We start from the raw sequence: 21100 nt of genomic DNA on the forward strand, positions 1-21100 counted from the left end.
GATGCTGTACGAAACACAGTTGAGCATTCTTGGCGTTCCTGGACACACGGGCACTCCAATGGAGACGACCACGATTAGGGTCACCTGCTTTTGTCTTATATTATTGTCTCGTTTCGATACGAATGACAGCACGAATGCTCCATGCTTTTACTCAATGGGTTGGGCTTGCGTAGGACCCACTGTCAACTGGCGGTCTTGCGAGTGACTAGTGTAATTCATTTATTGTACTAGCATTACTTCTCATTCGAGAGCGCTGGTCGTACGGGTATGAATGCAGTCCAATATCGTGCAGACGCAAACGCATCGAAAGTATCATCCCTGCAATATGTGCAGGAAATGCATACTTCATCCTTGATGATACCCAGCTCTTGCTCATGCTCTTATCCTAACGTATACTTGCACACATCACTCATTGAGCTACTAATTAGAGATCATTCGGGGTACAGAAGCACCTCTAGCCACATTTGCTACTCGGGTCAAACAAACCCCCAAAAACAGGCTATCGCGACGCCTAAAGTATATCAAACCCGTCTAAACCCAACAACAACGTAAAGGCTATAACACTAAGAAGCACTGTTTGGATCAAGCACCTTCTTCTATCACCAGATGCTCTTCCTAGTCGTCACCCAAGATAATCCTTCTTCTCCTCCAGCCACTCAACGGTCTGACGCTCTCCCTCTCCACCTCTCTCCCGCCAACCCTATGATAGCTTCTCCACTTCTCCTGCTCGGTCTCCTTCTCCTTCCCCTCGAAAGGAGAGTCGCCCCAGAAGCTATCTCGTCGTGTACGGGTCCTTTCCCGTGAGGTAGACCGCTCACGAGACTCCCAACGCTCATCCACCCACCACTTCTCACTACGATGGAAAGGATCGTATGAGGGTGAGAGAAGCGAGAAAGTATGGTGATGGTGCGACGAGTGTGGACGGCTGAACTTAGCGTTGATGCTGAGGCGGAAAGCTTGGTCGTCTGGCTCGGAAGAAGCGGCGCGGTCTGAGGAGTATTCGTACGTACGTCGTGTGTCGTAGCTACGGCGTCTGTTCTCGTCTTCCGCATCGTTTTGGGGGCGCCGAGTGTCAGTCCAGACGTTGAAGCGCTCGAGTTGAGAGGGCTGATCCCGTACTGTTAGGGAGCGGGATGACCTGACTGGCTTATGGTTGGACGAGTAGGGGTAGTCATCATGGCCATCTTCGTCATCGAGATCTGAGAGTGTGATGCTCCGCCGGTGTTTGCTGGAGTCGTGATGAACGAGAGGACGTGAGTAGTAAGATTCATACTCTGGAGTGCGCTCGCGGGTGCGAGTACGCGTTAGGTGCAGGTATGACATAGTCGGCTGCCTGGTGCGGCTGATTAGTCAGGCCTTGAGATGATGACTGTGATTTGGTAGGTATAGAATGATTGTAATGACAATGCTCAGGAGAAAGTTATGCGTTTTGCAATGTCAATGGATTGCAGGCACTTATATTCGTACAGGTGAGGACTGGAGAAGTAAGCCCACTGTCCTCCAGAACCCTCTTATATTATCTGACGAAATGTTTCAACTGCCTAGACGACTTAGAAATCACCTTGTTTGGCTAGCATGGGCTCCATGAATTTCAACGTGCACCGCCTCTTTTTCTGCGGCTCGATTGTGGCTTGTGCAAACCGCTCCAGGATTTGATTGGCTGCGCCCACTGTCGGCGTGCTCCGCGTGAACGATTATTTACCGATGAGTTCCTGACCGCCAGAACATTGAGGCTTGAATGGAGTCTTCAGAGTTGCCTAAGTATATGATCCTAAGGGCCCCTGCAGTGTGTATCGTGGAAGGGTCATGGCAGCTGAATGTGCGGTCGCCACTACGAGGCTGTGACAATGTGGAGGTGTGGGGGCCGAAAACATGACGGTGAACGTTGGGTTTGTGTAATTAAGGTGCGAAAACGTAGCGGGTAATCTCCGATGTTGAGCTGGATGCCTATAGCAAAACTCCATGTTGTCCCGATGTCTCCGCTGATGTCTCTGGTTATTCGCTCTCGTGGGTACCTCGCCGGTTGGAGCTTACGACGCTCAAAGGGTCATGCGCTTTGGATGAATCATTGTTTGGGTCAGGGGCTCCCTTTTCAGCCTTCTCGTTAGTAAGTTTTGGTCAAGAACAGCGAGTATTGGTATGACGATGTTGCAATTGAGAGATGGGCAGTGAAGAGCATGACCAAAATTATGATCCATGTAGGCGATGTCCTTCGTCGCAGTGGCACTGACTCATCGGTTGCGCACTTGCACGTCGTAGTCATTCGGATATTGATGTCTCCTAATCCAGTAGGCCTGCAATAAAGACTGACCAGGCGGTTGACGCACACTGATTGAAGAGCATTGGGAATCTTCCCCATGTGACCCTTACGAACAAGTGTGCTGCCTGGGAGGTGCCATTGTTGGCCAGCCACACAGATAACGTCACCCAAAACCTTCGTCCTGTTTCTCACGGATCTTCGCTGCCTTCTCGTTCGGCATATCGCCTCGTCGACTGCCTACGCAGCTCTGATACCTTTCTCTCTCCAGCTATTCCTGTTGCTTCTCTTAGCGCTCCTCACGAAATAGCCTTATCTGCAGGTTCGGATTTCAGCGCAGTAGTCAAATTAATTAGACTGATTAAATGTAGACAGTATTGTGGCTTATAAACGTCAGATTAGAAGCCAGACGGTTGGCCTTACATTGGTATACAAGGTAAAAGCCGAACAGGTCTACAGACTATATAAAGATAGAAACTTGCAAAGCAGGTTACTTAGCGTTGATGTAGGCTCTAGGGTGTTAGACTTTTATTAGGTTAATGTGAAGGCGTAAACGTACTGACAGCACGATCGGGACTGGGCTGTTAGTTGCCACGTCTGCGTGTGTAAAGAGACGGAGGCAGCACTTGAGTATGCATGCGCTATACCAGCCTGGTTACAGGATCACACAGGACACGAGATACGAAATCAATCGTGATTTATGGGTCGCAATCAACAATTAGAGGTTTGTCGTGGAGGTATACAATACGGTACCTAGGTATGTTCGAGAATATGTGGGTGTGAGCCATTGCGTACGATTCTAGAGCGTAGTGTATCCGAGCGTGCTAAAAAAAAAAAGAATGGACGTCTTCGCGTTCCCTTGAATTCGATCCTTCTCGTTGGTGGTATAATTGCATCTAGACGCTTGTGCATTGGAGAGGCGGAGGGACTCAGATGCCGGTCAGCTGCAACGCGTTCTTTGTACCGCCACTGCCGCGATAGTGCATGCACAACACCTGGAAGCGTCGCCATATAAGGCAGGTATGGGTCCTAGTGCTGATGTGAATCTTGGAGGATCGCTGAACCGTCGCTGTCGTTGGTCGTAAAGTTGCAGCGTGGTGCATGAGACTTCGGAGATTGTGACAACGCCCGGCAGCGCTTGGCGTGCTCGTCGACGTTCGGCTAGCCACGATGAGGCTTGCCCTGCGGCACAGCGCGCGAACTTACTCACTTCGAGAACATGGCGGGACGCAAGGGGCCTGAGTGTCTGAGGGCGCTGGAGGCTCTCGCTGTCTCCTTACCAATGCCAGATTGACGGCATGAGGGAGCGCCGCACCGACATGTACCTTCCGCCAGAGCTCTTGACGCTATTATTTCTAGCGAACGCCGCAGCAGCTGTCCCTCGTGCGCAACCAACATCGTACCACCTTGAGGGCATACACGCTAATTGCAAACAGAGACCTCTTTCTTACCCAACGTCACCGAGATTGCTCCCACCCAACAGTCGACCGTATCGATCGCGGCGCAGATAACAGAACCGTCCGATGCCACTGCTACCGAGAGTTCTGTAGATCGGGTCGACGTGAAGGTCGAAGTGTGTACTCTCGACGCCAGCAGCTGTTGTTCTATCGATCCGGGTAGTTGTGGTGGCTTGCAATGGATTGTTCTTCCGTCTGCCACAGGTTGGGGACTGACGGGTCCAGCTACCGATCGCCTCGTGACACTTACTCCGACCGCCACGACTGTCACGACGACTCGGCCGACCATCCTCAACCTCGAGACCAACGTCCTCGTATGGGGGACCGAACAAGAAAGCGAGGGCAGTGCTGGACAGCCGGGCCTCATCATAGGACCGAGCACAGTCAGGGCTTCGAACACGATGGGAGAAGAACCCGGTGCTACAGGATCGGCGCAACAGCAGATAGAGCAGAACAGTCTCCTACTGCAGATAGTCTCTCAGATCGGGCGCGCACCATCGAATGTGCAGCCAGCTCAACCCGCATCTCCTGCGACAGAAAACCCTGGTCAAACTGTAGCGCCCATCAATAACCATAATGGAGGTGATAGTGCGCTTGCCCAGCCAGCAACCACTCCCGACTCTGGCATGGCGAGCAATACGGACATGATATCTCCACCACAAACAGCGCCAGCAGTAGCCATTGGCGAATTTGTATATGGAACACAGACGTTAACGCTTACGGCTGGTCTTAGCACCAACATCGGGAGCAACTTCTTCCCTACCTTTGTAGGGTTAACGACTGACGCCGAAGGTAACACTTTGGTCTCGGTCTTTTCGGACGGAACTGCTGTCATTGCCACTGTGCGTGTTGCGCCTACTACAATGGTTGTACCAAGATCTGGCTTCGAAGCAAGTACCACTGATGCTGCAAATCCTGGTGAGCAAACTGGCGGTTTGGCTACTACCTCCAGCAAGGAGGCTGGAGCAGGGAGGAGGCGTAAACTGGAGTGGTGGATGGGTGCCGTTTTGGGCGCACTTAGCTTCGGAGCGATGTTATAGTAACAGGTGACATGAGCATTCGATTCATGCCGCCTTAACATAATGATGTTCCAATGAACAATAAGTCGCGATCATGCGCGCAATCACCTGTCAAACTGCACACTCATAGATTCCCGAGCCTCCACCTTAGACAAGCAAGAAGCTAAACAGGTCTGCAGCCTACATGAAGATCATGATGTATAAAGTAGGTAACCTTACGTTAACGTAGGCTCTAAGGTGTTTAGTTTTTTCCTTAGATAAGGTGCCTCTGCCGTGCCCTACTACTTGTTCCACCGAAGCCGGCTCCGCTCTCTGTTGTCTCTTGCTCGCGCTCCTGGCTGAATCCAGCATGTGAGAACCAAGAATCGAGGCTGGAGAAAAGGTGATAAATTCAATTGTGTGTGGAGGCGGGAAGGACGGTAGTTCATGTCAGATACTGGTTGTTTTCAATGCGTCTTTCGATAGTAATATTGTCTATGCACTTGCTGTCAGTAGATACGGATAACTAACGAATCTTGGTTGTGTTCATTGCTTGAACCCATGGTTTCCAGAAATCCTCAATACCGCGCTCGTAATTCCAACCAGTCCAGTTGTAGTTTGTCATACCCCACGTATCTGGGAAACCCTGAACACCCGATCTGATTCTGTACGAACCAGCGATAGACCACATCATCCAGCTGATGTCGTTATCGATGGTGTACTCCTTCAAGCAGTTTTGTAGTGTGTTGTTGAAGAGTGTCTCGTCTTGCGCACTACCGAACTCGCTCAGGATGACTGGTGTCTCGCGCACAGCCTTCGGGCAGTCACCCGTAATGTTGCAGGCGGCTGGTGCATCAATGCCCAGAGCATTGAAGCCGTTGCGGTAGAAGTTTGCCTTGACGATGTCGCAGGTGCCCGTGTCGATGTCCTCACTCATGCTGTAGAGATGGAGTTCCCAGACAAGCTTATCAGCCCAGGGGTGATCGTCGAGATTGAAGTACACTGGCTCCCTCCTCGCGGCGTCGCGAATCGCGGTGCACTTGTAGCATGGAGCGGTGAGAATGTTCTTGCCGCTAGTGAGTGCTGACAGATCTTGCCCGTACTGCATACCTCCCCAGAGGATAAGAAGATCAGGGTTGGCCTCGTGAATTGCGTCAGCGCCAGCGGTCATATTGCCGACGAGGGTGTCCCAGTTGTAATAGAGATCCGTGACGTTCCAAGATTCGCGCAGCTCGTTGCGAAGAGACATACTAACTACGTTTGGGTGATCCTTTGCCCAATTGGCAACATAGGAAAGACCGCGGCGCCAGTGCGTTGCGTTGAACTCAAGGTCGTCGAACCATGCGGTACCGTCGATGTGTGAGCAGCACCACTGCGCTTTGCCTGTGTGCACATCTGGGCTGATGAAAATGCCTTTGGTAGCAGCGATGCGTGCGATGTCGCTCCAGATCTCGAATCGAGTGGTCTGAGCTGTCCAACCAGGGTTCTTCTCGATGATCTCGTTGGTTACTTTGGTGCCGTTCACATAGCCCAGGGCGTTGATGAGGCCAACCTCGAGTGGCACGTCAACGCCGTTTCGATCGTAGACTTGGTCAATCATCTCAATGGCGTAGCCCATGCGGATGTAGTTGAAGCCAACACCCGCGATGTCATCAAGAATCTCTTCCGCTGACGCCCACTCAAGTCCTTCAGGAACCATAGTCTCGCCTACAGAGGATCTCAGTTTCTTGCAGTGGGGCATGAGTCTGAACTTGATACATACCACTCATTGGCCAGTTAACACCAGCCCAAGTCGTCTTCTCGCCATTGCTATCAACAATATCTCGGCCTCTGGTACTGTACGGACCGTTGAAAGATGGAGACGTGCTGTTCGTTGCCTGTCGACGCGCATTGTACCGGAAAGCAGTGTGGCTCGAAACTTCGGGCAAGTATCCTGCCGAAACGACAGCGCCAGCAAATGCTGTGCCAAGTAAAACGCGCAGTCCCAGCATGATCAGTGAATTGAGTGATGCCTTGCGGGGTGTAGCATAGACACTGGGTACATTCGGACCTTTATACTTCTCGGTACAGCCATCGTGAACAGCTAACTGGGAAGAGCCTCAATGCCCGTCGGTAGGCTTGCTCAATGTAAGCCAAAATCCGATGATCATCGTCACTTCTCGCCGGGTTGTCGGATGAAAGCTGTCCGAGTAAGGGTACATCCTCCGCATTTGCGGGGAAACATACGAGAAATTACCTAGGTAGTACTTGGCAGACTGACGCTCTCACCACGGAGATTCCGCCGGCGCAGAGCCCAGCGGAAGTGTTACGCTTTTCGAACTAACAGGTTTAGCTCGGCTTTTGGCCTTAGGCACTCAAGACTCAGTTTAGGCGTTGCTGTGAGCCATGAAGGGTGCCGTTCTTCGGCTATACCTAGGTACCTAGGGAGTGGCTTATCTTATCGACACGTGCAGCGTGTTCCTAGCGCGTTTCTGAGTCCCTTCACGCCACACGATTTGAGCCCGCCTTCAATGAGACGTCATCTTTCGCACAAACCGTCATGGACGCATTGTTGGAAGGGCTTAACGACGCGCAGAAGAGCGCGGTGACAAGTCCCGCCAATGTTGTTCAAGTGCTCGCGCCGCCGGGGTCAGGCAAGACCAAAACACTTACAGCACGCGTCGCGTACCACATCAATCACGAGCGACTACAACCATGGAACATCATCGTATGCACGTTCACCATCAAGGCCGCACGGGAGATGAAGGAGAGAATCAAGGGTTTTGTTGGAGAGAAACTTGAGGCGAAACTGATTCTGGGTACCTTCCATTCGGTCGCGCGTCGCTTCCTGTCTCGGTACGGTCAAGAGATTGGGATTGATAAGAACTTTGGCATCGCGGATACTAGCGACAGCACAGCAATATTGAAGCGTATCGTTACGCGCCATCAGTACACAGTAGAGCCCGGCCATGCTCGCTCCAGGATCTCCAAGTTGAAAGCCAAGGGCGTTACGGCCGACGACTTTCGCAGGACAGCTAAGAATGTCAACGATAACGAGTTTGCCATGGTATATTCGTCCTACCAGGAACACTTAGCCGCCTCAAATCTCCTCGACTATGACGACCTCCTCGTCCGCTGTGTGGATCTGTTAAGAAAATCACCATCTTGTGTCTCGACGATACAGGCTGTACTCATTGACGAGTATCAAGATACCAACAACATCCAGTATGAGTTGATGAGATTGTTATCTCAGAAAACAAGACGTATTACCATCGTCGGTGATCCGGACCAGAGCATATACAGCTTCCGATCAGCCGAGATCAAGAATTTGCTGCGGATGCGTACTGATTACCCAGAATCAGTTGTGATCAATTTGGAGAACAACTATCGATCTTCGGGATGCATCCTAAGCTCCGCTATGGCTGTCATAGAGCAGGATGAGAGTCGGCCACAGAAGTCGCTGATTGCTACCCACGGTGTCGGCGAGCAACCCACTCTTCGCCATCTTATATCGGCGAATGTGGAGGCAAAATGGATCGTTGAAGAGATACACCGGACCAAAACGCTTACAGCCGGGCTGTTGAGCTTCAATGACTACGCTATACTTGTGCGATCGTCTCCACTCACACTACAGATTGAGAGAGCGCTCGGACAAGCTGGAATTCCGTATCGCATGGTCGCTGGCACGAAATTCTTCGACCGTGCGGAAATCAAAATTATCTTGGACTACCTCCGTGTGATAAGCCAGCCTGAACACAACGATGCGGTAGCGCGTGTCATCAACGTACCTTCTCGGAAGGTCGGCGATACTACTGTCAAGGCCCTTCTCGAAGAAGCAGAGATCAGGAAAGTGACCTTGTGGAAGTTAGTGCTTGACGTGGCTCAAGGCAGGAGAAAGCCGGAAAGCAAAGTGTCCGCCCAGGCGCAGAAGGGTATTGAGCAGTTCGTCAATGTTATCATCACCTCTCGCGAGAAGCTTCTTCCTGCTAAAGGCGAAGACTGCAACCTACTAGGTCTTATATCGCACGTCACAACCAAGATTTCTTTCCAGTCCTATCTCAAGCAGGCGCACAAGGAGAACTGGCAAGATCGATGGGCCAACGTGGAGGAGCTGGTGAATCAGGCGACACAAATGGCTACAGCAGTCGCCAATGGAGAAGAGATCTCTGACGACGCCTTGCCAGCAGTAGAAGGCCTCGAACAGCGGCACGACACTGCAGCTGATATCTTGTCCAAGTTTCTAGCCAATGTCACCCTCTCGAGCGCGGCAGACCAGGAGGGCAGTGAACTAGACCAGGTCACCATCTCCACCATTCACGCAGCAAAGGGTCTTGAATGGCCTGTGGTCTTCATGCCTGCTGTTTACGACGGATCCATACCCCATTCCCGAGCGGACGATCACGACGAAGAACGGCGCTTGCTATATGTTGGCATGACTCGAGCACAAGGCTTACTGTACTTAAGTTGCCCAGTCAAACAGTCGGGCCAGGAGCAGACGACACTTTCGAGATTCATATCGGATCGGAAAATCCAAAAGCTTTTCAGCAATCGAGGGCCAGATCTTGCATTTAAGAGGAGTACCGTACCAGATTTAGCCCGCATCCTTCGCAGAGAATGCCCATCATCTGAAGATATGAAGACAGCTCTCTGCTTGTTGGAACGTCCAGAGGATGACCAGTATCCAACGACTCGGGAGGAGATCGACGGAGACGACCCAACATGGGCCGCATACGGTGGCAAAAACAACGGTGCTGGGCTAGACCAATCTTTCAAGCGGCGTAAGTTGGAATCGTCAAGCTCTCTGTCTAAAGACTCAGTAGCATCTACGATGAACCGAACGTCTGCTTTCTCGACAGCGACAACCACGATGCAGAGTGTAAAAGCTGGGTTCACTAGCGCACGAGATCTTGGAGACCTACAAGCAATGCAAAGAGAAGCAGAGCGGATTCGTACTCTAGCCAGTGTTCAATACGTCGAGGCTGGTAGAGAAGTCTACAAGGATGCGAAGAAGGCAGAAGCAAAGCCTGCGCGCGCAAAAGTTGTGAAGCCACGTGCAACTGGTCAAGGTTCCATTACGAGTTTCTTCAAGCGATCAAACAGCACGCTGTCTGAGGAAACGGAACCACCGCCATCTTTCGACGCGCTGTCTTTACAACGCTCGCAGTCTTCGTTTGCAGCCAATACTCCACTCTACGATATCTCCAATACTCAGTCCGCTGTCTCACGTCCACCACGTCCATTCCAGCCCCTTTCGATACCCAGTCACAAAGTTACAACCCGACCTATCCTCACCAAGCCAAAACGTGCGGAGCCAGAACCTGGGATGGAGAACACGCGATACGTTCTTTTGTCCAGCTCACCGCCTAAATCTGAGGCGGAGAATACATACCAAGCAGAGAAAGAGCTCGGAGAACCGGCAAGTCCAACGAAACAAGCATCGTCATCTTTTAATTCGGCAGCGGGTTTCCGTCCGGCGTCGACATTTCATACAACATCAATGAGTCAGGTACAAAACCAGTCGGCACAGAGGAAGACACTGGGCGCGAGGAGAAGCATGCAGCCGTGGAGTGTAAAGCACAGTGCTATGCCGAAGCCACGGCCACCTTGATGTACGTTTGGGGAGGCCTATTCGGTTTTTGCGATGAGATAGATTTGGTTGCATGGATCGGCGTTACAGCGCTCAGTCACGTTGTTCAGTGGCATCGTAGTCGTTGGTTGTTGTCCGTATTACTATCTTTCACTATGAAAGGCCCATCATGCTGTACAAATGAACTGCCCCCTACAACACTGCGAAAGCACTGCAGTACGATACACTGCTATGCTGCACACCCTCCACCAGACTGCTCCTCTCATATCGCAGGAACTTGAATGTGCCCTTTCCTTCACCTAATTCACGTAGCTCACCTGCCTTCTCTACCGCGGCCATGAACAGGCCGATCGGATGTCTTCCGCACACGGTGTTGCCCGTCTTCTTGAGCTGGTCTAAGAATCGTTTATGTGACCTACTCTCCACAGCGTCGATACTCTCGTGATCGACAGCGGCAATGCTTTCGTGTATGGGGTAGTCGCTCGGCACAGCAGAGCTTGATTTCAGGTGGGTTGCCGCTGAACCGTCGGGCGGCTGGTAGTACGTGTACCGGAATCGGGACCCCCAGTGACAGAAGTCAGATGAGATGACGAAGACATTGTGGGGATCGAAGAGGTAGGGAGCGAGCATAGAACCATAGTACGCTTCGAGGGCTGCCTCGGTATTGCCGACCATGATGGGAACCAGAGGAACAGATTTCGAGTCGTTCTGGAAGCTCGTGTTCTTGAGCGACAACATCTTGTAAATGTAGGGCAGGTGCATCTCTAAGCTGTGTTCGTCCTCGTCGGTTCCCTTTGACATGATTTCCAGATCCCAGTCTTGCTGTATCTCCTCCACCAGGTCTCTGTCTATCGTGAGGTCGCCGAGCGGTGTACGGTACTTGTCGCAGCCTGTTGTCGCAGCGCCAGCGAGATAGTAGTGGTGGGAGGGGCCGAGGAGGAAAACACGTTTGCTATAAGCCGTCAGTATGGCAATAAACCTCCGCTTCATAGTCTTGCACTCACGCATTCGCCCAGTCAGCGCTCTTGTAGGCCCATGCAGCAGCAGGCCCTGAGTACGAGTATCCGGCATGCCTGCATGTCCATGAGCCTCATGTTCTCTATAGCTTCTTCAGGGAGCCTACGGGGCGATGATGGCTCGCGCATCCGGCGTCGGTATTGAGACTTGGCCCTGCTGTGAGGAAACGGAGCCGATAGGCGTGGTGGTAGCGGGAACGTCTGCGAGCCAGCCGTCGAGTTGCTGCGATAGGAGCTGCTTGTTGTCCGTATACCAGGAGCCGGCGTGGGTGGCTTTGCGGGTGACCATGGTGGGTTTCGGGTATTGTGCGACGGAGCGGGATGCGCTGCTAGAGATCTTGGGAGCTGGTATCGTGGCGTTGTATCGAGTAGTTGGTGTTGGGAGCGTGAGGGGCAGTGGGGTAAGCTGAGCGCGACCTTCGTACAGCCGACGTAATGCCTTTGCCTGCCATCATCGCCTGCTGGGAATGTGCAAGGGGCATCTCTAGACGCCAGATACAAAAGCCCACCAAGACATGCTGCAGCATGCCTGCTGCAACGAGTGCACAGAAGGTCACGTGTGGATGTTCGATGATGTTGCCCAGGTGCCCGGTCGGAGGGTAGTGATGCAATTGCGATCCCGACACGCCATCACGCGACGCGCTCGCGCCGACAATTCGCGTCTCCCAGGCCAGCCACTTAGCATCATCACTCCCCGTTTCATCCCATCTCGCTCTCCTTTCGCATATCGCTCTACGAACCCGTAAATAAACATTTGCTGCCATCCACACACCACGAATAATACCCCGTCATTTATCGCAACCCGTCAATACTTCAATCCGCAGCCATGGGCCTCAAGCGCAAGCACTCCTCCGACGACTCGCCGCTCTCCATGTCCAGCTTCGGCGCCGTCTCCACACCGGATGCGCAATCGCCCATGTCTTTCATCAAGGGCTATGACAAGACGATGGATACACATGCACATGCGACCTCGAGATCCAATGGCTGGGACTTCATAAGCGCGAGTCGAGTCAAGAGCAACGATTGGGGCAACCGCACACAGAAGCGGGTTCGCGACAACAGACCCGACGAGCAAGCGATACACAGTAAGGCTTATTGACTCGGTGATTCGAGCTTCTAGTTGCTAATCGTATCCCAGAAAACACGCTGAACATGCTCTTCGCCGCGCAACGTGAACATCCAGAGGCCGCGCCCATCCCGTCCGACGCTCTTCCAACACACCAGCCATCAACTTTGGCCTCGTCGAAACCACAAAAGTCTACGCTGCATTCTTTCTGGAAACAGCTACCCGCGCCGCCTGTTCAACCCATCTTCTCAATGCCTGTACAGCAGGACCAAGCTTCCTCACAAGTGCCCCGATGCGAAGACTGCGATACACCATTACATGGTGAGCGAGACGAGATGGATGTAGACATGGATATGGACATGGGTGGACCTGTGGCGCATAGTCCTTTTGCATGCAGCGACTGTGGGCGAAATGTATGTGGGACTTGTGCGGTTGTGTCATCGACGAGGCATTGCCTGCAGTGCGCGACCAGTGGAAGGAATTTGAGGCGGTGGTGGTAAGAGTGGATTGTGAAGATAGTTGGATGGTGCATAGCACGGTCATTGTGGGCAGCATAGGTTCCTTAGCATTGTTGTATAGCGAGGCGTACAGGTGTCAGCAATGGGATCACGCGCTGGCCAGATAACGGTAGTATACCCCTTTCATATTCGTCATTAATTCTAGCCAAACATGTGATACAAATTCTACACGATCTATCTCTGCACATGTGCAGAAATCTCTCAGACTTGACCGAATTTCAAGTAAAGCATAATACAAGATACACGACAGTTCATCACCGTCTCTATTGTTCTACATAAAGCTTCCCAGGCTCAAGACAATGAGTACCTCCGCAGTTTGGTTTGAGTTTTGTGGAAAGCGGCAATAAGTGAAGCGGCATTGGTGCAGGTGGTGTGAGAACAACAAGCTCTGGCTCTAGAGAACGAGAAGTAGTGTGGGTAACACATGTTCACAAAGTGAGAGCGTGGTACTTAGGTAGCATGGACTTGGACATACCTTACACAAGGAAGAAATTGAATAGCTGCTTTACTGTCTACATTGTCTTAGGGGATATACAAACTTTAACTAAATAGCTACTCTGCTGTTTACATTGCCTTGGGGAATACACAAACCTTAACTAAATAGCCACTCTGCTGTCTACGTTGCCCTAGAGAATATGTACACTTTAACTGATTAGATTATCTGCTATCTACATTGCCTTTAGGAGTGTGTAAACTTTGACTAAATAGATACTTTACTGTCTACATTACTATAGAAGTTAAAGTTTATATACTCCCTAAGGTAATGTAGACAGCTACTACTACTAGGTCTATTCCAGGCCGTTCTGACCTCAATATTTGAGTATGCAGGCTACCCTTATTCCACGAAGTGGAATAATGTAGACAGTAGAGTAACGGTTCAGTTTCTTCCTCGTATAAGGCGGATATTACGACGAATTGCAAAGAAGCGAATTTGACACTGACCCCACCAACCCCGCTGTCGCCATTCATCAGTCCCGCGCATGGGCTACCTTCGCCAGATGACCCAGTTAGCAGCATTAGGCATTGAAAATAGTGTATATAAAAGCATCGCTTCACAGTTCTTCCATCAATCGTCTCTAAAGCGAGCGTAGTCTAGTGGTCATGATGTCTGCTTTACATTATAAATGTAAAGTTACGCAGAAGGTCGGGAGTTCGATCCTCCCCGCTCGTATGAGCTCTTGCATCATTCTTTTTGGCTTTTTAGAGTGCTTCTACATCTGTCCTAGACGTGTGGTTGTGGACTCCTCTTTTTTGCAAGTTTGCCATCACCAACAAGTGGAACAACCCCTCTTGCCCTGGGTCAATTCTGCCCTCGCTTGAATCCAATGGTTACGCGCATATACTGCATAATTTGTACTTTGTCTATATTCTGTACGTCGTCCCTGGCGTTCTGGACAGTTGTGAGAAGTTTGCCGAAATCGGTGACTTGGACCCCTCTTTTTTGACTTTTGCGAACATGATGCCCCACCACTTTGTGGGCTTGCTCAAGTCTAGGCGTCATGCTTCTTGACGGGGCAGCTGCTCGTTTAGAAATGATACAAACGACGTCGAATTATTCGACTGCAGCGTGAGTAGCACGTCAGGTGCTCTATAAACGATGTAATGGGAAACCTTGTCATATTGCACCATTTGAAGCATCCACAGGTTGTGTAGTGTACGTTGATCCACTATTGTAACATCATGGAGCATGCGCTCATTCGATTCTAGGTAGTGGTTATCACTTCAGATTTTGACTTCATCACTATTCTGATAACCCCGGTTCGGTAAGACATTTCCGCTGCTGTGATCACAAGAATTGTTCCTAACGTTGAGAAGAACCCGGGCACGACCTTCAAGACTTCTTTTTTGCTCATCGTTGGTTTCTTTTGTTCTTTGCATACTCTACACAGAAAATATTTTTATCAGCAAGCTGTGTTCTATATTTTGAAGATGCCAACTGTATTTGATCTTGTGCTCGTCAAAGCAGTATGCAGTGTGTGTAGCTCCAGGATGTAGTATACCGGCGTACTTGGGATGCACTCTAAGTAACAAGCTCCATCGTGCTATCATCCTGGGTTCGCCCGTAGACCAGTGCCATGTGCGGTCCGGGAAACTTGTCTCTCAGAGATATACATAGATACATTGTGTCATGGGAGTGAGAGCATGCTTCGCGGTGCAATTCGCGATGACCATTACTATAGAGGAAGCTGCCACACTTGCCATTTCTTCTACGTGACACGGGAACCTCTTGTTTACATCTACTCAAATGTTTTGTGTCTCCACGCGTAGATACTACCTACCTAGATCTGTAATTCTATACCACGTCGTAACCGTGTAGCATCTCCCAGCTTTATAGAGTGTTATTCGGATTTGCAGTCGACGACCGCATCATACGAGACACTCGTAAAATCTGATGATGATGTAAACTTCTGGATCTCAATATACTGTCAAGAAACCCGAGGTACCTATGGATGGGTAGTAAAAGAATGGTGTTGGGTGGCACCGTCATGTCCGCATGACAGGCTTAACTCCGGTGAACCTCAGGCTCACCACAGCCCCATCTCACCAACCCACCATCCACCACCCACGATGTCGCACACGCTCTTCACCAAAGCGCCTTCGCTGCGCAATGTAGCCCAACGCTCCGTCCCGCGCCAATTTCGCGCCTCATACCACAGACAGTCCTCCCCGAAGATGGCATCCGGCGCCGCGCCCATCCGCACTCTTCTCCGCCAGACGACGCTCCGTGCAAGCGCAATAGCAGCGCAACGGACGTCCTACCCGGCCACGCAACAATTCTCCTACCAAACCTACACACAACAGCGCTCACGGTCCCCGTCTCCACCTCCACCATACCAAGCACGCAACACATCCATCCTAGCAGCGCCAAACCAATGGACGCGCTTCACCACACCCTACAACACCCTCTCCGCCGTCCGCACATTCACTTCCACGCCATGCGCTAAATTCGCATCCGCCACGTCATCAGCCCCATCCTCGCTATCTCCAGAAGCTCAACAAGCGGTTGAGGAAGCTATCGAGGAGATACAAGAACTCTACGGCACGGCCAAAGACGAGTTTGAGATCGCGTCTGAGGAGAGCGAGAAGAACACAACGTATGCGCCTGACGACCGGGCTGCAGCGAGGGAAGAGCTGGATAGGTTGCTCGAGTACTACAAAGGGGTTGTTGAAGGTGAAGATAGGTCGGTCGCAGATGAGGTGAAGAGGAGGGTGGGGCAGAGGATTAGGGAGCTGGAGAATGCCGTGCTGGCTATGGAGGAGGCTGCTACCCATGGCGATTAGATTTTCGTTGCACTGTTACCAATCAGAGAGGCAATTGTACATCACGGTAGAGAACATGGAAGTACACCAAAGGGTTATTGCTCAAGGTTGTTGTTGTAACATATAGTCCCAGTCAACTCTATGAATCGCTAATTCTTTGTGGATATTTCATCATAGGCTAAAAGCTAGCTACTGTCACGCCAAAACGCCTTACTGTCCTGTGTAATACCGACTAAGCGGTCGCTACTCAAACCTAGTCTGACTGGCTAGGTACTCGAATTCTGGGTGCGGATGTTTGGGACGTCTCTCTTCACCTCCATGCAGAATGGCGTCCAGCTCATCTCTGAACTGAGTCGCGTTTGGTCGAGGATCCGCTGCCTTTGACCGACTAGGCAGTTCCCAATCACCCTTGCGGTTCTTCTCTTCCATCTCCTCGCGCAGGATCTTGACCTGCTTCTTCATCTCTTGCCATAGCTCTAGCTTGTCAAGATCAGAGTCTGGCTCTGAAGCAGGGTCGTATATGTCGCCAAAGGGCAGTCTCCGTGCGAAGTTGGTATGCAGAGTGCCGGTGGTCGATTTCATCGGATCCTGGGGGCCTGCCCACCTCTCTGCATCGCGGTCGGCGTCCTCGACGCTCTTACCACCCCGAGCGGCAATAGCAAGGAGCGACGCAACGAAAGCCTCCTGCATGTAGGCAAAAGAGAACTTGGGCGTAATCTCGGCAATCTTTGCGCAGAGCTCGTCGGGGAAGTCGAGATCCTTGTTGTCCTTGAGCTTTCCTTGCCAGAACTTTGCGTATTGCATGCGCTGATCATAGTCAGGGTTTGGGAAGTAGTACTTGCGATCGAAGCGGCTAGGCCTCTTTGCAATTCCTGGGTCCAACCTGTCTAGGTGATTTGTGGAACCGACCATCAATATGCCGTCATTGGACTTTAGACCATCTACCTCATTGAGGAAGTATGATCGTACATGATCGCTGACGATTGAATCCAAATCCTCAAAGACAAGGTAGCAGGGCGCTTGCTCGCGAGCTTTGCCAAAGATCTGCGCTAACGAGTACTCAGGTCCACCGAAAGAGGTCAGGGTGCGGACGTAGAGGGTGGGGACGGCGAGTCTGGAGTCGCCTTCCTTGCCGCGCTGGTAAAGGCTGTGCATCATGGCCTTGATGCTGATGGTCTTGCCGTTTCCTGGGGGTCCGTAGTAGATGACACCGCGCTTCCATGGCACCTTCAGGTCTTCGTATGTCTGTCTGCCATCGAAGAAGTTCTCCACATCTGCGATGAGCGCCTTCTTCATGTCCTCGTCGAGGATGACGGAGTCCCATGTACTCTTCTGTACGGAATGATACAGCTCCGCGCTCTTCTGCCAGTAGCCACCGTCAAAGACCCAGACCTCGTTGTGCAATTCGCTACCCCACTTTGTCGCGTCCTTGATCAACTCATCGACCTTGTGCGACGCGTTGGAGAGGACATAGTGCAGCGTCGGGCTTGGGTAATACGACCCTCCGTCGCGACCTTCGGCAATGTATAGGATCGCCTCCTGGTCTTTCCACTTGTACATGTACTTGCCAAAGATGACACGTTCGACCATGTAGCCAGGACTGGGGTCGAGCCTGTGGCTTGGGGGAGCATAGGAGCGCCACTTGACTCCAGGGCCGTAGACGGGATCCGTGACCGAGTCTTCGAGGGGCGTGACTTTTGCGAAGCCAGCGGATGCGTACGCGAGGAGGTTCAGTCGTCCCTGAGGCGCGACGGTGAGGTCGAGGTTGGGGTACTGCGATCGGATTGCCTCGATGAGGACGACATCGGTGTTGATGCGCTTGCCCGACGAGTGGTCGAAGTAGGAGAGGGCGGCCATGTCCTCCTGGGACGTCGTGTTGTCGGACATGATGGACAGGACAGACTGTGTGTGGTGTGAATAATTTGGCGTGTTCAGGTTATAACTCCCTCACGCGTTCAAATGAGCGTGTCTGCCTAAACCCCGAGTACACCTGGGCAGGCAGCTTGGAGCTTGGAGCTTGGAGCTTCCCCGCGCTACCTATCAATCGCCAACCCATTACGTAGCCAGCTATCTGCCCGGAGACGCGCCTCACCACCTGGGCACCAAACCAAACATCGCGCACCAGCTTCAAGGCGCGACTTGATGTTCCCGACAACGCGCTCGGTAACTTTGACACCGTATTCGGCCCTCCTTTGCTTGCCGGTGTCTGTGTTGGTAGCGAGATGCGCCAAGCAGGTGACAAGCCGGCAAAGAGGGACAAGAAACGCCACCTCTCTGCCCATGTCCTCTTTGTTGCGACGTCCTATCGTCTTTTCCACCTCAGAAGCCATGCTTCGAGGCGTAATATTTGTCTTACAACCACAAGAACGGTGTAGGTAAGTTGGCATCGGCCAGACAGCTTGAAGTGTATGACCATGGTCAGCCTTGGAGCCTCCAAGGCTCGCTGCTGCTTTAGCCAAAACTCAACAACAGATTGAAACAACGACAGACAGCATTGGACTTATTTACCCTTCCATACATACGCATGACAAGTCACCTGATGGCTACTGGGAATGGATACTGAGACTCGTCACTTCTCGGCGAAAAGACTCCCGCGACTCCCGGCCGGTGTATGGATAGCAGCGTGCCGGAGGACCGCGGAAACCACTTGGCCCCTCGGTAACTGGCGGGTAACCAGACTGTCTTTCCGCTTTCCCAGACTCCAGACTCCTGGCACGCTCTTACGCAGGGTCGTGGAGTCCCCAGATCTTGTCTCTCCACAATCTGGGTGGACCCTTCTTCCTCGTCTCCGAAACCTTTTGGCAGTGCGGCGGAGCCGTAGCCGATCACCTCAGGCGAACATAGACATGACATATCAGCACTCGTTAACTGTCTGTCGTGTGAATGCGGCTCTATGGAAAGACCGGCCTTTCTCTTGTCTCGTACAATACACGAGGAGCTTGCTTGTTTCATGCAGGTACCACAACGCGCCTCGACGGCGGTATACCTAGATCAATATTGTCGCGAAGCTCGGAACACCCAACATAAATTACAAGCAATAGAACGCACTCTATGTATCAGGCAAAATGATTACTATTCTAGAGAGATTGTCCAATATGCATGTCTGTAGTACATGCGGGTTTCACAATGAGAGCAGAGCCTGATCATTGCTGGGGCATGTTATTGACAAAAGTCAAAAAAGAAAAAACCGAACAGGCCCGCCGCCTACATCAACATGAGAACCTACAAGATAGGTGACCTGGCGTCGATGTAGGCTCTAGACCTGTTCAGTTTTTTCTTGTATGAATGGTGGCAGGCACGAAGCACTCCAAGCAATGCCACCACAAACGTTACAGATGCACCTTTACAGTGCTCCATTAGCCTAAAGTGCCACGCAATTGCGCCATCTCACTGTCTCACGCAATTGACATGGATGCCTGGAGTGATCCGTTGTCGTGGAAGCTCTTACACATCGATGTTGTTGGATCTTTGTTTTCATCCTCTCGCGCGACCTCAGCTATCTTTGACAATGAACGCACTGCGAGGACAATTCATCTGTACCTTGCCGGAACAGCAAAAGGCTCTGAGACGGCATCAACCGCCACGCCTGGCACACACACCACGCCTGTCGCGGACACAGCAGACACGGAACGGCAGGGTGCAGGTGGAAATGACTTGACATGTGTTCCCGCTGGACCGAGGACGTGCAACAGCCAACCTGCGTCTCAACCGCACCTCTAGGATGGGTGGTGAGCTGCTGCTCCACTAGGGGGCCCCACGCAGCCCCGGACGGCCAGGACATGGCGGCAGCACGCTACGCTAGCACTATCGATCCCACAATTGATGGACAGACTTTTTGTGTTCGTCGTTTCTCCAGAACGCACTTCCAATTCAAATATTCGGCGACTGCGCGAGCCGTTGCGACGGCGCATTTTCGCAGCCTTTACTAGAGTTTCGTTATGTCATGATATTGGAAGATGCCGGGGGCTTATGCCGAGGCTCTTGGACAAAGCTTAGCCGCCTTACCTCATGCACAAGGCCATCATCCCGTTTCCTCCGCGGCCTTTGACGATCTTGAATTTCAAAGCACGCCCCAGTAAATTGCTTCTACACCAACAGGACGCCGTGTGCCTGTTTGCAGTGCAATGCCAACTGAGCCATCATCCAACAACTGCGCGAAAGCCAAAGGAGGAGCTGCGTTGATATATCGTGTCACCATATCGCACCCGCGATATCCGGCATCCCAGTCTAACGGGCAGAATGCACCTGGGAGGGTCGCGTACATGTCAGAACGCCCGACCTCGCGTTTTAACTACTCCGAGCAAATTGAGCGTTGGCGCACTGACTGGAGCTCCACTCCCACACACGTTTCTCGCAGGGGGCCCTCCTCAAGGGTAAACATGCAGTCAGACCGCTAACATGCAGAGATCGATAGCGGTCTGTGTGTTATACGAAGTTTCGAAATCCCAGGCTCCTTCTGCCGTGTTCGCGATCAAAACACTCGAAGGAAGCTGATGTGTCATGGTCACAAGAGACGATGATGTAATGCTTGGGACTTGGTCGGCGATCTGTACTTGGGAATTCGAGCAGCGCATCTTATTTCTCCGCGTCATCGCGGCAGCTGAGCCCGCCTGAGCAAGACAGAATACTGCTGGATCGGTTGGCGCACCACCTGCCATCCTCATTGTCGGTGTCCATCCGGCCTCGCTAAGGCAGCTTTGGCGCCGATCACACGGCGCATGGTGGCTTGGGGTCGACTGATTGTCGCTCGTCCGTCCACCGTGCCCTCAGTTGATTGATTCGCAGTGGAGACGCATGCTGTCCTTTTACCCGGCATGGAGAGGCGTCTATGGGGAACTGCCATGAGTGGTCCGCTTTAGCACCTGTTTGGAATTCTAATTACCTAGCCTTAGTCGCGGGACTAGCACCAGTATGGGACGACGGCTCATGGCACACGTAGATGGACCATGCTTCCCCTGCGA

At 51.9% G+C, this 21100-nt stretch overlaps 7 protein-coding genes and 1 non-coding gene across 8 annotated transcripts; 5 read left to right on the forward strand and 3 right to left on the reverse strand.

Moving 5' to 3' along the window:
* Positions 1 to 3892: 3892 nt before the first annotated feature.
* J4E83_000355 (uncharacterized protein) lies at positions 3893 to 4754 on the forward strand (the record flags this gene model as incomplete). Its single annotated transcript, XM_049327318.1, is given in 2 exon segments — positions 3893 to 3899; positions 3919 to 4754. The coding sequence occupies 2 exon segments, from the start codon at positions 3893 to 3895 to the stop codon at positions 4752 to 4754; spliced, it is 843 nt and encodes a 280-aa protein (XP_049193463.1).
* Positions 4755 to 5238: 484 nt separating this feature from the next.
* On the reverse strand, positions 5239 to 6703 carry J4E83_000356 (uncharacterized protein; the record flags this gene model as incomplete). Its single annotated transcript, XM_049327319.1, has 2 exons — positions 5239 to 6419; positions 6475 to 6703. 2 exons carry the CDS (start codon positions 6701 to 6703, stop codon positions 5239 to 5241), a joined length of 1410 nt encoding a protein of 469 aa, XP_049193464.1.
* A 548-nt stretch (positions 6704 to 7251) lies between these two features.
* J4E83_000357 (uncharacterized protein) lies at positions 7252 to 10299 on the forward strand (the record flags this gene model as incomplete). The annotated part of the gene is made up of 1 exon (XM_049327320.1): positions 7252 to 10299. One exon carries the CDS (start codon positions 7252 to 7254, stop codon positions 10297 to 10299), a length of 3048 nt encoding a protein of 1015 aa, XP_049193465.1.
* A 171-nt stretch (positions 10300 to 10470) lies between these two features.
* On the reverse strand, positions 10471 to 11583 carry J4E83_000358 (uncharacterized protein; the record flags this gene model as incomplete). The annotated part of the gene is made up of 3 exons (XM_049327321.1): positions 10471 to 11230; positions 11283 to 11351; positions 11402 to 11583. The coding sequence occupies 3 exons, from the start codon at positions 11581 to 11583 to the stop codon at positions 10471 to 10473; spliced, it is 1011 nt and encodes a 336-aa protein (XP_049193466.1).
* A 537-nt stretch (positions 11584 to 12120) lies between these two features.
* J4E83_000359 (uncharacterized protein) lies at positions 12121 to 13203 on the forward strand (the record flags this gene model as incomplete). The annotated part of the gene is made up of 3 exons (XM_049327322.1): positions 12121 to 12379; positions 12433 to 12701; positions 13129 to 13203. 3 exons carry the CDS (start codon positions 12121 to 12123, stop codon positions 13201 to 13203), a joined length of 603 nt encoding a protein of 200 aa, XP_049193467.1.
* Positions 13204 to 13959: 756 nt separating this feature from the next.
* J4E83_000360 lies at positions 13960 to 14049 on the forward strand. Its single transcript has one exon. It is a non-coding gene; the product is annotated as a tRNA-Val (tRNA).
* Positions 14050 to 15446: 1397 nt separating this feature from the next.
* On the forward strand, positions 15447 to 16160 carry J4E83_000361 (uncharacterized protein; the record flags this gene model as incomplete). The annotated part of the gene is made up of 1 exon (XM_049327323.1): positions 15447 to 16160. The coding sequence occupies one exon, from the start codon at positions 15447 to 15449 to the stop codon at positions 16158 to 16160; it is 714 nt and encodes a 237-aa protein (XP_049193468.1).
* Positions 16161 to 16382: 222 nt separating this feature from the next.
* On the reverse strand, positions 16383 to 18026 carry J4E83_000362 (uncharacterized protein; the record flags this gene model as incomplete). Its single annotated transcript, XM_049327324.1, has 1 exon — positions 16383 to 18026. The coding sequence occupies one exon, from the start codon at positions 18024 to 18026 to the stop codon at positions 16383 to 16385; it is 1644 nt and encodes a 547-aa protein (XP_049193469.1).
* Positions 18027 to 21100: the final 3074 nt, after the last annotated feature.

This window comes from Alternaria metachromatica (genome assembly GCF_023757995.1).
Source record: "Alternaria metachromatica strain BMP 0045 chromosome Unknown scaffold_1, whole genome shotgun sequence".
Classification (NCBI taxonomy): domain Eukaryota; kingdom Fungi; phylum Ascomycota; class Dothideomycetes; order Pleosporales; family Pleosporaceae; genus Alternaria; species Alternaria metachromatica.